Source organism: Cucumis sativus, chromosome 3 (assembly GCF_000004075.3).
Source record: "Cucumis sativus cultivar 9930 chromosome 3, Cucumber_9930_V3, whole genome shotgun sequence".
Lineage (NCBI taxonomy): Eukaryota > Viridiplantae > Streptophyta > Magnoliopsida > Cucurbitales > Cucurbitaceae > Cucumis > Cucumis sativus.
In genome coordinates, this window is record NC_026657.2 from 22,086,748 (window position 1) to 22,099,373 (window position 12,626).

At 31.0% G+C, this 12,626-nt stretch overlaps 1 protein-coding gene and 1 non-coding gene across 2 annotated transcripts; one reads left to right on the top strand and one right to left on the bottom strand.

Annotated features, from left to right (window-relative positions):
• Positions 1 to 5,864: 5,864 nt before the first annotated feature.
• On the top strand, positions 5,865 to 5,938 carry TRNAR-UCG. Its single transcript has one exon. It is a non-coding gene; the product is annotated as a tRNA-Arg (tRNA).
• A 189-nt stretch (positions 5,939 to 6,127) lies between these two features.
• On the bottom strand, positions 6,128 to 9,255 carry LOC101221258 (FCS-Like Zinc finger 8). Its single transcript, XM_031883287.1, has 3 exons — positions 8,995 to 9,255; positions 6,910 to 8,068; positions 6,128 to 6,809 (listed from the first exon to the last, which is right to left on the bottom strand). The coding sequence occupies exons 2-3, from the start codon at positions 7,278 to 7,280 to the stop codon at positions 6,653 to 6,655; spliced, it is 528 nt and encodes a 175-aa protein (XP_031739147.1). The 5' UTR covers positions 7,281 to 8,068; positions 8,995 to 9,255; the 3' UTR covers positions 6,128 to 6,652.
• Positions 9,256 to 12,626: the final 3,371 nt, after the last annotated feature.

A 12,626-nucleotide genomic window follows, 5' to 3' on the forward strand; every position in this document is an offset into this window, starting at 1 on the left:
CTACAAATGTTGCATTGGTATTAAGAACGTAATCATGTTGTGACTAAATGGATGAGGAGACCGGCGTCTTTCCAATTTTTCAATTCTTCTTCTTTTTTCTACATGCAATTCAAGATTTTTTTTTTCTACTTCCATTAAACTTTTTCTACTTCGATTCTTCATCTTTAGCATTCTAGTAAGTAATGTTTCATTCCTCATTCTTCTTCTTTTGTTTGTATACATACTAATTAGATTTATCTTTTCAATAGATGTCAAGTACTAAAACAAAAACAGAAACATCAAAGGGAAAAGAGGTACAAAATTTGGTTTTGTTTCCTTTAAATAAAATAGTTATGCTACATTTCTGCCTATAACTTAGCATTTGCAACATGTTTTAGATTTTACATGTAGATTGAAATACGACCTAAATTATTGTATTTTATCACTGATAGACAGTGATAGAGTGGTTATACTACCTTTCTGCCTATGTTTTAGATTTTGGACGTTGATTGAAATATAGAGTAGTTATGCTATTTTTAGGCCTATATTTTAGATTTTGCATGTGGATTGAAATACTAGTTATGTTGTGCTATCTTTCTGCCTATAATTTAGTATTTGCGGCATGTTTTAGATTTTGCATGTTGATTGAAATATTGCCTATAATGATATATGATAGTCTTTCCATCAGTGATGATAGTCTTCTATCATTTTAAAAAATATATAACAATTTATTTACTAGCTAACATATTTTAATACATCTTTTTAACAGGTAGAACACGATGGCCTCTCCAAAAAAGATGCAAACAAAGCAATGAAGATGACCTTTCCAAAAAGAAAATTAAATAAACAAACAAAAGCAATGAAGATGGCTTCTCCAAAAAAAAGATGCAAACAAGGTAAGACTCAAAAAAAAAAAAAAAAACAACATCATCATTAATGGACTTTGCTCCAAGCTTCAGCTTAATACTGACATCTTCATCTCAAGCCGATCCTTCACAATGAACTACATATTTTTGTGAATGATGCATTTTGAAACTTGCTTTTATACTTGTAAATTTTGTTTATGTTACATTATTGTATGCAGTGAATATGAGTGTTGTTGTATAACGACAGTTTTTGTAATATGCTACATAATTTTGTAAATTCTGAAGGCAATTGATATCTTTCTATCGAGGATGGAAATTAATATCTTTCTATCAGGAATGGAAATTGATATCATTTTATCAAGAATAGAAATTGATATATTTCTATCAGTGATGGAAATTGATATCTTTCTATCAGTCGTAGAAATTTATATCTTTCTATCAGTTTTATCAATGATACAAACTAATATCTATTTGTATCAAAGTTTATATATCACACGTATCAAAGTTTGACTTGAAAAGAGACACGGAGGTTGACTTAACTTGAAAAGAGAGGTTAGTCAGAAGACGATTTGAAAACTTTTCAAGTTAACTCGAAGAAGACGATGAAGACGATTTGAAAAAAACAAACAAAGATCAGATAAAAAATAATGGGAGAATAAGTCGAAAGAATATGTCGCCGATAAAAAATGAAGGAGCACGAATATTTGAGTAACAATGCAGGGGTATTTTTCCTTTTTTTTTTTTTGCCTGGGATATAAATAGTTTCAATTTTCTTCAATTTATGTAAATTTTTTTTATTACGTGATTTCTTAAATTCCATAAAATAATTTAAGAAATATTTATTTTATATAACATTGTTTTAACAAATATTTATTCTATCTTAAATTTAACGAATATTAATATTGTAATATGTGAAATAACTTTTGTAGATTAAAAAGAACTCTATAAACATCTTTATCATTTAGAGTTCAATTTTAGATCCATTTTTTTAATTACAAAAATGAAATGTAATAAAATTTTGTAAGCTTTTTTAAAGGTCAATAGTTTGTTTTTTTTATTTATTATTTTAAAAAAATCATCTTCTTTTATAATCAAAATTAGTTTAGAATTATTAAAAATATATCTTAAATTGATGATGAGAAAAGTGATTATTGATTATAATCATTTCATAATCACTTTTCAAACATGTCATAAAATAAACATGATAATTTTATGCTAAATAAGTTAGAAACAAAGGGCAAAATAGTTTTACCATTAAGAAGTAACATAGAGCAAGGACAACCAATTAGAGACTAAAATAGATATTTTAAACATTAATTAATTAAAATATAACAAATTAAAAATTTGAGGACTAAGAATAATATTTTGAATGTTTTGTGTTTTGGTGTGCATGAGTCTCTGAACAAATTTACACGCACCTCAACTAATCTAAAAAACAACTCGTTTGACCTTAGCTACAACATTTGGTGTCAAACAAACTCGTAAAAAATTAATTTTTCAAGTAAATTGTCATGCCATCATGGATTGAAACTCGTAGTAAACTTAAGGTTTGGAAGATAATAAGATTTCAATTTAAAAATATCCATTTTTAATATATATTTTTAAAAATAGCAAATGAATCACAATGTTTTCTATTATATCAATAAATACATTTAAAATTAAATATATATATATATATATATATATATTATAGAAACCATATAGGACAACTATAAAAAATAGTTGTATTTACAAAGTTGGAAAGAAAGTGACATCTTTACAAATGTTTATTTAGTTAGAGGAAAAAAACAAAAAAGAGAAAAACATACGTAACCAAAAATCAAATAAAATAGCTACAATTTGTGTCGTATACGATTACTGTACCCCAAAATATATCGAAGATGTTTAATTCAAGGGTTATCACTATAGTAACCCAACCCTTGTTTGGGAAATAATTATCGTAGCTCTTGTTTTAGACTTATCATAATCTTTTTTTTTCTTTTCTTTTCTTTCTCAATTCCTCTTCAACTCTCTCATAATCCCCACCTCTTCAACTATTTTTATAATTTTATAATTTTATTTATTTATTAAATTTTACATTTTTAATTATCAAATTTCATTTATTTTATTTACAAACTTAATTTTAATTAAATATTAATTATGACTAGTTTACTCATTTAGTTATTGTATTTAACAATTCTTTTAAAATCTTATTATTTCATGTCGTTTTTCTTTCTTTATTCATTTTTCACATTTTCAAATATTTTATTTTAAAACTAATTTATCTATATCTAAACTATTTCTGATATATTTAGGTTAAATGAATTTTTAAAAAAATGAATTTTATTAAATTTATAAAAATATCAAAACAAAATCAGATTACACGATTTAATATCGAATTAAATAACTTTTCAATTCTTATATTTGTTATAACAAATATTTTTAAAATTATTTAAACTCTAAAGGTATAAGATTTTTTATAAAAAAAATTAATTTAATAGTGAGATTTGTTTTAAGATTTATTTGAATTAAATTTTGAATCTAAAATTTTTACCAAACTATGGTAAGGTACTTTTTCAAAATGTACTTTTTTTTTCTCTCTTTCTTCTTTCTTATTTTTATAAATTTCATTCATTCATTATAATTTTTTAATCATTTTTGTTGTCCTATGGAACTTATCCGCTAAGAGGAAAAAAATGTTTCACTATAAAAAAAACTATCTACTACGTCAGTTGCTTACATCCTAAAAATTGAAGGGAGGAAAAAAGAATTGTCACAAAAGGTTAAAATTCGTGTAACAGGAAAAGAAAATTTTGTTGGATAACACTTTTGCCACAATTATTTGTTGTATACATAAAATAATCTATTTAATTTATTAAAATAAAGTTAATTTTAAATGAAAAGTGTATGAAAGATTTTTCCCCAATTCTAAAATGTTTAAAGCCAACATTTTTTCCAACCCTCACGCGAAGAAGGGCATCTCCAATCCGACCATCAATCTGTGCCCGTCACCACCACTGCTCCCTCGTGCCTGTCTCTTCACTCCAGTGCCGCTGCAACCTCCTCTACCAGACGATCACGACATCTCCTCTGCTGCAACCTCTTCAATCCATGACTGTCATCTCCAATCCGCCGCGACCTCTTCAATCTGTGCCCGTCACCTCAGTCTTATGTTCCTTCTTTCTTTCTCTCTCTCTGTGACGTTCTCTCTTACTCTTTTCCACAACTCCATGAGCGAAACTAGGTATGAAATTTGCAATTGTCGTCTGAGCTTTTCTGGGGCAAACACCCCTAGATGATATATATCAAATAAAAGTTCGATGTACTTATGTTTGCAATTTATGTTCTGATTTATCTTTAACTTAAATTAGATCGAAAAAAATATTTAAGAGTTGAAGCTGAAAGAGAGTAAGAGAAAAAGGTAGAAGGTCCTGAAAATCTCGTTCATGTGTTTAGGTTTATGAGATGTTTAGGGTTTAGGAAATTTGAGTTTATGATATATTTTAGGGATTTTGGCTTTAAAGACTATGAATGGAGTATATATATACCTTCTCTGCTGTGTATTTTTTCAATTGAAGACTTTGGCTTTAGTGTTTTGTTTGAAGAGTTTCATTTTGAGGTGAATGAACGTGTATTGGTGAATATAATTCAGAATCATTAATATTGTTGGTCTTAAAGTTGTACTTGTGATCGTTGTTGAAGTATGAGGTTTATGAGAAGATTGTAACTTTAATCGTTGTTGAAGTATGAGGTTCATGAGAAGATTGTTCTTTGGTGTTGAGGGGAGCATAATATTTCATCATTAGTTGAGAAAGAGTTCTCTGACTCCAATTTAGGAGGAACCTAAATGAAGTGTCTTGGGAATGATCATTCTGAGATAGTTAAAATTACACTTTTTTTTTCTAATTGTCAAAGTTATTTTCCTTGAGATGACGGAGTTTGACATAAACTTAAATTGATTTAAATTTTTTCTAAAATCATTTCAAGTTGATTATGAATACTAGTTGAAGTGATGACCGATAATATAGTAAATAGTGAGTAAAAAAATTGTTATTATAATTACTGTTTTAGTTTAAAATAATAGTAAGAATCAATTAGGTAAATAATTGAGAATATATTTAAAAGAAAGAACAATACTTTAAATGGAAATTGAGAATATATTTAAAACGAAAAATATTAATTTATTCAACTGTAACGATTACTTAAAAAAGTTGAAAATTTCACATCGTATTTAAAGAAAGTAAGAAAAATTATTTTACGAGAACTAGGATAAACTGGTAAATTAAATATACGAAATTTGTGTATTAGAGATAGAATATGAATTTGAAAGAAAAATAATAATTTATTCGTACATAACAATTACGTAAGAAAACGTTGAAAATGAGCGTCACATTTTAAAAAAATTATGAAAGTTGTTTTACGAAAATAAGATAATTTAGTAAATTAATTATAAGAAATTTGTGTATTAGATTTGAATACGAATTAAAAAAATATAAAAAAAAATAACACTAACTACATGACATTTCCCTCCAACCCATATTATCATAATACTACATACCACAATTATTTTTCCAAAGACATACCATGATAACACTAGTTAACTATTTCATAACGCAGCCCTTTCCCTAAACGGCTCCTACTTCTTAATCAAGGACTTGCGATTCTCTTCCCTTTTAGTAATTTTTAAGATAGCAAAATTGCATCTAAATTTTTGTGTATGATTTTTGGATGTGTGTGGGAGGAACGGTAGAAATTGGACTATATATAAAGGATACAATATATTGATATGCTTAGTTCCCTTCCTCACCTATTTTGAATGTGTCAAATAAATACTTGCAATTAATAATTAGGAAGCATCTTTTAAGGTTACACAATTCTAACTCATTTTAATTGAGAATATTTTCAGTGTATCTAATGATTCGAAGAATAGAACAGAAAGTTACATTTGGTTGGAACAATATCAAATTTTGAAGTTGTATCGTGGGCGCCTATTGTGCTATTTTTATATTATAATTTTAAATCTCTACTCATCTACAACATGACCGCATAGCGCAGTGGATTAGCGCGTTTGACTTCGGATCAAAAGGTCGTGGGTTCGACTCCCACTGTGGTCGATTTAATTTTTTGCTTTATAAATTATGGGATTTAATATAATTATGTTTTTTAAAAAAAAGAAAGAAATAAAGAAAAGCACTTATTTTTAATTTAATTTTGTAAAGCAATGGAGATGAGGTAGAATCTCATTCCCAATCTAAAAGCAAATATAGCATTTGAGAGAATAAAGCAGAGAGACCTCCAACATATTTCCAATCAACACACATCTCCTACTTACCATTCAAACTGAAATCTTTGAATTTCCCAAGTCATTCAAACCTCAAAAGTCTATACCATAATACAATAATAATGTAATTCCTGGACTTGTTTAATAACAAGCAGTCTTCAAGCACAATTCTTCTTTTTTTTTTCTTTTTTTTTTTATTCAAGTCAACAAAAGCCTTTGAGATACAACATCAAAATGATCTCCAACATTAACAAAGATGGATCAAAATCTTCAATAAACAAGCAAAAACAGATATAATATCATATCTATATTCTGCCCAAAGAAGAGGGGAAACCAAAAGCTCTCATCTTTATACTCCAACACTCACCAATACCATGAAAGCAGAAAATCGGAAAAAGAAAAAAAAAACTGTAAACTCCGCGCGATCATCCATGGCCAAGTGGGAGGGTTTGAAAAGAAACTATAACCAAAAGCTCTCCTCTTCTTGTTGTGTCATCTCACCAAACACGCCAAGTGGGAGGGTTTGAAAAGAAACTATAACTCACTGTCATAAAGCAAATGGGAGTCCCATGATGAAGAGATCTTCCTCATGGTAGCTCGACCCTGCAGAGCTTTCACTATCATCTTTGGAAGTTTTGTTCAATTTATGTTCTCCAAAAATCTCCTCAGAGCTGCACTGTGAACTACAAAAAGCTTTTCCATCCCTGATATAGTAAAAGGAACAATCACATAAGCAAAAGATAAAGTTTGGAGTTGGAGTTCATAAGTTACAGAAATTCTTACAAATCAGCCAAACAAACAAACCTGCATAAATAAATATCATGCTCTTCTTTCAAAACTTTCTTGCATGAGTAACAGATTTGCAAATTTGCATCCACAACTCCGTGATCAAACCCTTCAGGGCAACTTCCCAACGGAGATGATTCGATCCCAGGCTCTTCAATCGTACTGGAACCAATGTTTTCATCTGTGTGACATTCCAAAATACAGTCACCAAAAATGTGTGTTGTCTTTGGGTTTGGACCATGAGAAATTATGCAGGTATAGTCCTCGGAAAGTTCTATTTCTCTAGCAGTAAGTGAGCCTACATAAGCATTGCTTGAGCCAATAGTTATAGGCAAGGAACAGGATTTGATTGGCAAAGAATTTTCCCTTTGAGGGCTATTGTTAATCATTGGAAAGATGGTGTTATTACTTTCCAGTGGAAAATTTTCAGTACTTGGATCAGAATTTTGAGTCAAGTCGATACCAGAGGAGGAAAAGCTGGCAGCATTTGACAAAAATGATGCATTATTTTCAAAGGGTGGTTCAGATTCTAAAGCAGAAAATTCTCCATTGCCACAGATATTATCTATGGCTCCGGAATTGGAGCTTGGAATTTTGGCTTTGGAAAGTGACGAGATTGTATAATTGCTAGGCAAAGAATAAGATTTCAAAGAAGAACCCAAATATTTGATATAATGGTTCGAGGATTTAGAGATCTTAGTTTTAATTTGTGGTCCAAAAATTACATTCTTCCTCCAGTTTGAGTCCCGAGGTTCACTGGTAGTTCCACAGTCATCAACAACAATAGAATTTATGATGCCAAGACCGACTTCACTAGAAACAAACTTATTTTGACGACCACTTTCAGTTTCAGCAGATGATATGGATTTAAAACCAAAAGGGTTGCTTAGATTGGAAAATAGCCTGAAATCCAAAGGCGAAGTAGGACTTCTAAGCGAATCACTGTCTACTGAACTTTTTTGACCCTAACCCGGCAAAAAATCCAGGAATACTGAACAACGAACTGCTTATATGTTTCCCCAATGAGCCAGATTGTAAGTAGGAGTCTGAATCAGACTGAGCCATCAAACAACCATCAAATACTCTCTCTTTTCTACAAGAACTACTAAGCCTTGTCCAGAACCATTACTATTTCTCTCTAAAACAACAACCAAGATTTGCTCACTGCATCAAGTAACTGCCAAAAAAATTAGAAATTACAATCTTCTTGGAGCAGCAAGGATTAACATGAGAAATATCAAGAACAAAAACGAAGGGAAGTTTACTTTGGTCTTTAAAAATCAAAACAATTCAAAAGTAAGTTTTCGAATCTTATTTTGGTCTTCAACATTCATACATATCTGATTTTACATTTTCCAACATTTCAACTTATAAAACTCCAACTTCACATAAAAAAATCTTATTTTCGTCTTTGCCCAACATATCCCAATCATACATTCAACAAAAATCTGATGTAGTACCACATAAAACTTATATTTTAAACCACAAATATCATATAATTGGTAGCAGTAAATCCAGAAATAGAAGCCTAAGAATTTAACAAAAATAGATTTTTATGAAGATTAACCAGAACAGAAGTTTAAATAAGAACTGCAATCAAACTCAAAAGAAGTATTAAATACATTCCACAAAAAAGTTTTGTTAAATTCCAATGAAAATCAAATTTCTGAAGAAATCCCTAAGTACCCGGACGGTTTTAGGTTTCCAAAAACAACGCACAAATTATTCGCAAAGAAACAAATAATTAAAAACTTTCCCAAAATGATCAATAATCGAAGATAAACACAAGATTTCAAAGCACATATAGTACACACAAAAACCAAGCTTCAAATCAACATTCGTAGTTCCCAACTCCAAATAAACAACAGAATTCCAAAGCTAGGAAAACGCAATCCTAATTAGAAACCAAACACAAAAACCTATTAACATTTCTTCATCGAAACAGTTCCCAGAAAAAAGAAAAAGAAAAAAAAAAAAAAACAAAAGGAAACAGAAATCGAACTCTAAAGCAAAAGGGTATTAAAAAAATTAGAAAAGAAACAGAAAAGATGAAGAGGAATGCGAAAAATAAAGGATGGATCAGCAATGCAGAGAAAAGAGCACCTGATTTTGGGTGAAAACCATGGAAGAAGAAGAAGAAGAAGAAGAAGAAGAAGAAGAATAAGAAGAAAGAGGAGGGAAAAATGCAAGAAATGAAAATGATAAGAAAGAGCAGGCAAAATCTGGGAAAAGTCTGGTTGGTTGTTGAAGTAAAGGGTATAGTTAGAAGGTTTAATCCGCCATTTTTGGTGCTCTCGAAGGTATCAAAATGAGAGGAAAGGCAAATAAAAACCATCACAGAGCCATTCTGAAATACCACAATTTCTCTCTCTATCTGTAGGAGAATAACTAATGTATTGTGTACGCCAGTTTCGTATAAATGTACGTATATTCTTCGACGGAAAATGTTATGTGTGAACACTCCCACGGAAAGATAAGATGCGCACAATCAAAATGTAAACATTCTTCTGCTATAACATCACCATCATCATCCCCAGATTATCCAAATTTCTCCATTTATTAAACCCAAACAATTCCCAATTTTAATTCAACTTATTTTTATTTTTAATATTGATAAACTTACTTCATAACATAAAAATGTATTATAAAACTATGCATTTTGATTTAAACTTTATGGTATGGTTAAATGAATTATGGCTATTGATATGAAATAATAATATCTTGACCTTATCTATTTGAATAAATAAATAAAACATTTTGAGCCATCTGTTTTCATCTTGGGACAAAACAACATGGCACGGTTGAGATTTCTTTGGCACAATAATAGTAATATTTATATAATATGGACTCTTAATCAATCATTGATTTGGTTGGTTTATTAATTAATATAAAGTGTGGGCCTTAGGATACATGATTCAAATTAATATGTAATTCATCTAATTGGTTCGCTTCTTTAAATAAAAATGAATTAATGTTGCATTGATATCGCTGATTTGGATTTTGGTTTCAAGTTTATCTTTCATTATTGTTTTAATAATATTATTTTCTGATCCTTATTCATTTTTCCAAAAATTTATTACTTACAATTTTATCTTTTAAAATATAAAGCTTAAATTACATATGATTATTAAAAATTCATGATATAATCAGTTTATTTATATTTAAAAGACGCTTACATCAATGGATCTTCTTTTACAGCATATGAATTGTTTGAGTTGGTAGTCATAGAGCTAATAATTTTTTTTAAAATTATTCAAATCCAAAATTTAGGGTTAAAATTAATACAAAAGTATTTGTTTGAATATTTAAATTTCTTATATTTCAAACAAAAAGGAAAGAAAACTAAGATTTAAATTGACATCTCTTTGTTATAATAAAATAAGTATTAACTAAATAAATTATTTTGAAGAAAGATTTTTTTTATATATAAATAAAACCAACTTATTCGAGAAGATTTTTTGCGAATTTTTAAAAATAGCAAAATAAATTAAAATATTTACAAGTTATAACAAAATTTTGGATTTTATCACTGATAGTCATTGACATGTTACAGTGATAGAATTTGCTATAGGTTGTAAATATTTTGTAAAATTTGTTATTTTTTAAAATTCTCCAAGATTTTTTTTATATTTTATTAAATAAAGAAAATTGATTAATTTTCTTTACCCTCCTTGTACAACGGTCTCTTATTTAAAAAATTTCCCCTCCTTGTACAAGGTTTAGACTTTTCGAGGTGTCGAGGTTTGTGGTTTTGGGGTTTCAAGTTTCGAGCTCTGGGTTCGTGGTTTGAGGTTCGAGGTTCGAGATTTGGGGTTTGAGGTTCGAAGTTAGGAGTGCTTTAGGGTTTAGTGTTTAGGATTTTGGGTTCGGGTTTTGAGATTGGGGTTTCGAGTTTCATGTTTTGGGGTTTTAGGGTTTTGGGGTTGGGAGTTTAGAGGTTTGGAGGTTGGGAGGTTGGAAGGTTTGAGGGTTGGGTTTAGGGGTTTTGGGTTTCGTTCAAGGTTTTGGGGTTTGGGGTTGGGGGGTTTGGGAGTTGGGGTTGGAAGGTTTGGCAGTTGGGTTTAGGGGTTTTGGGTTTCGAGGTTTCAAGGTTTGTGGTTTTGGGGTTTTCGATTTCGAGTTCAGGGTTCGAGGTTCGAGGTACGAGGTTCATGATTTGGGATTTGGAGTTAAGGGTACTTTAGGGTTTAGTGTTTAGGATTTTGGGTTTGGGGTTCGGAGTTCGTGGTTTGGGGTACTTTGGGGTTTATGGATTAGGGGTTAAAGTTTAGGATTTATGGTTTACGGTTTTTTTAGGGCTTAAGGTTTAAGGTTTCAGATGCATGGATCGGTTCGGGGTTCGTGATTTCAGGATTCGGGGTGTAGCGTTTGGGATTTCAGGATTTAGGGTTTAGGATTTAGGTTAGAGTTATAGGGTTGTGTGTTATTAGATTCTGAGACAATGACCAATATTAATCAAAGTTCGATACCCATAATAAGAAGCTCAATTTTTCAAACCAATCCATAGTACAAAATAAATAGATATTCCTTAAATAATAGAAATTGTTATCTCCACCAGCAAAGTTTGAAGTTAGGATTACGTGTTTCGAATTTCGAGTTTCAGGGTTTAGGGGTTTTGGGGTTGGGGGTTGGGGTTTTGGAGGTTTAGGGGTTAGGGGTTGGAAGGTTTGAGGAGTTGGGGGTTGGGTTTCGAGGTTTAGATTTTTCGAGGTTTCAACGTTTTGGGGTTTTGGGAGTTGGGGGTTTGGGGTTTGGGGGATGGGAGGTTGGAAGGTTTGGGGTTTGGGTTTTGGTTTCGTGGTTCAAACTTTTCGAGGTTTTGAGGTTTGTGGTTTTGGGGTTATAGGTTTCGAGGTTCGAGGTTTGAGGTTCAAAGTTCAGGGTTTGGGGTTAAGGGTTCAGGGTACTTTAAGGTTTAGTGTTTAGGATTTTGGGTTTGGATTTCAGGATTGGGGATTGGGGTTTGGGGTTTGTGGGTTGGGGTACTTTGGGGTTTACCGTTTAGGGGTTAAAGTTTAGGATTTATGGTTTACGGTTTTAGGGGTTTAGGGGTTTAGGGTGAATGGATCGGTTCAGAGTTCGTGATTTCAAGATTCGGGGTGGAGCGTTTGGGGTTTCATAGTCTAAGTTAGGTTAGAGTTATAGGGTTGTGTGTTATTAGATTTCGAGACGATGACCAATATTAATCAAAGTTTGATACCCAAAATGCATGTAAATCGAATCATAATATGAAACTCAAAATTTCAAATCAATTCATAATACAACATGCATAGATATTCTCTAACTAATAGAAATTGTTATCTCCACCAACAAAGTTTGAAGTTAGGATTACAGGTTTCAGATTTCGAGTTTCAGGGTTTTGGGGTTTTAGGGTTGATGGTTAGGGGTTTGGAGGTTTGGAGGTTTGGGGGTTGGGTTTCGAGGGTTGTGGTTTTGGGGTTTCAGGTTTCGTGTTCAGGGTTCGAGGTTCGAGGTTCGGGTTAAGGGTACTTTAGGGTTTAGTGTTTAGGATTTTAGGGTTCTGGTTTCGAGATTGGGGATTTGGGTTTGGGTTCAAGGTTCGTGGTTTGGGGTACTTTAGGGTTTATGGTTTAAGGGTTAAAGTTTAGGATTTATGGTTTACGACTTTAGGTTTTTAGGGGTTTAAGGTTTAGTGTTTTAGGTTTCAGGGTTTAGGGTGCATGGATCAGTTTGGGGTTCGTGATTTCGGGTTTCTAGGTAGAGCATTTGGGGTT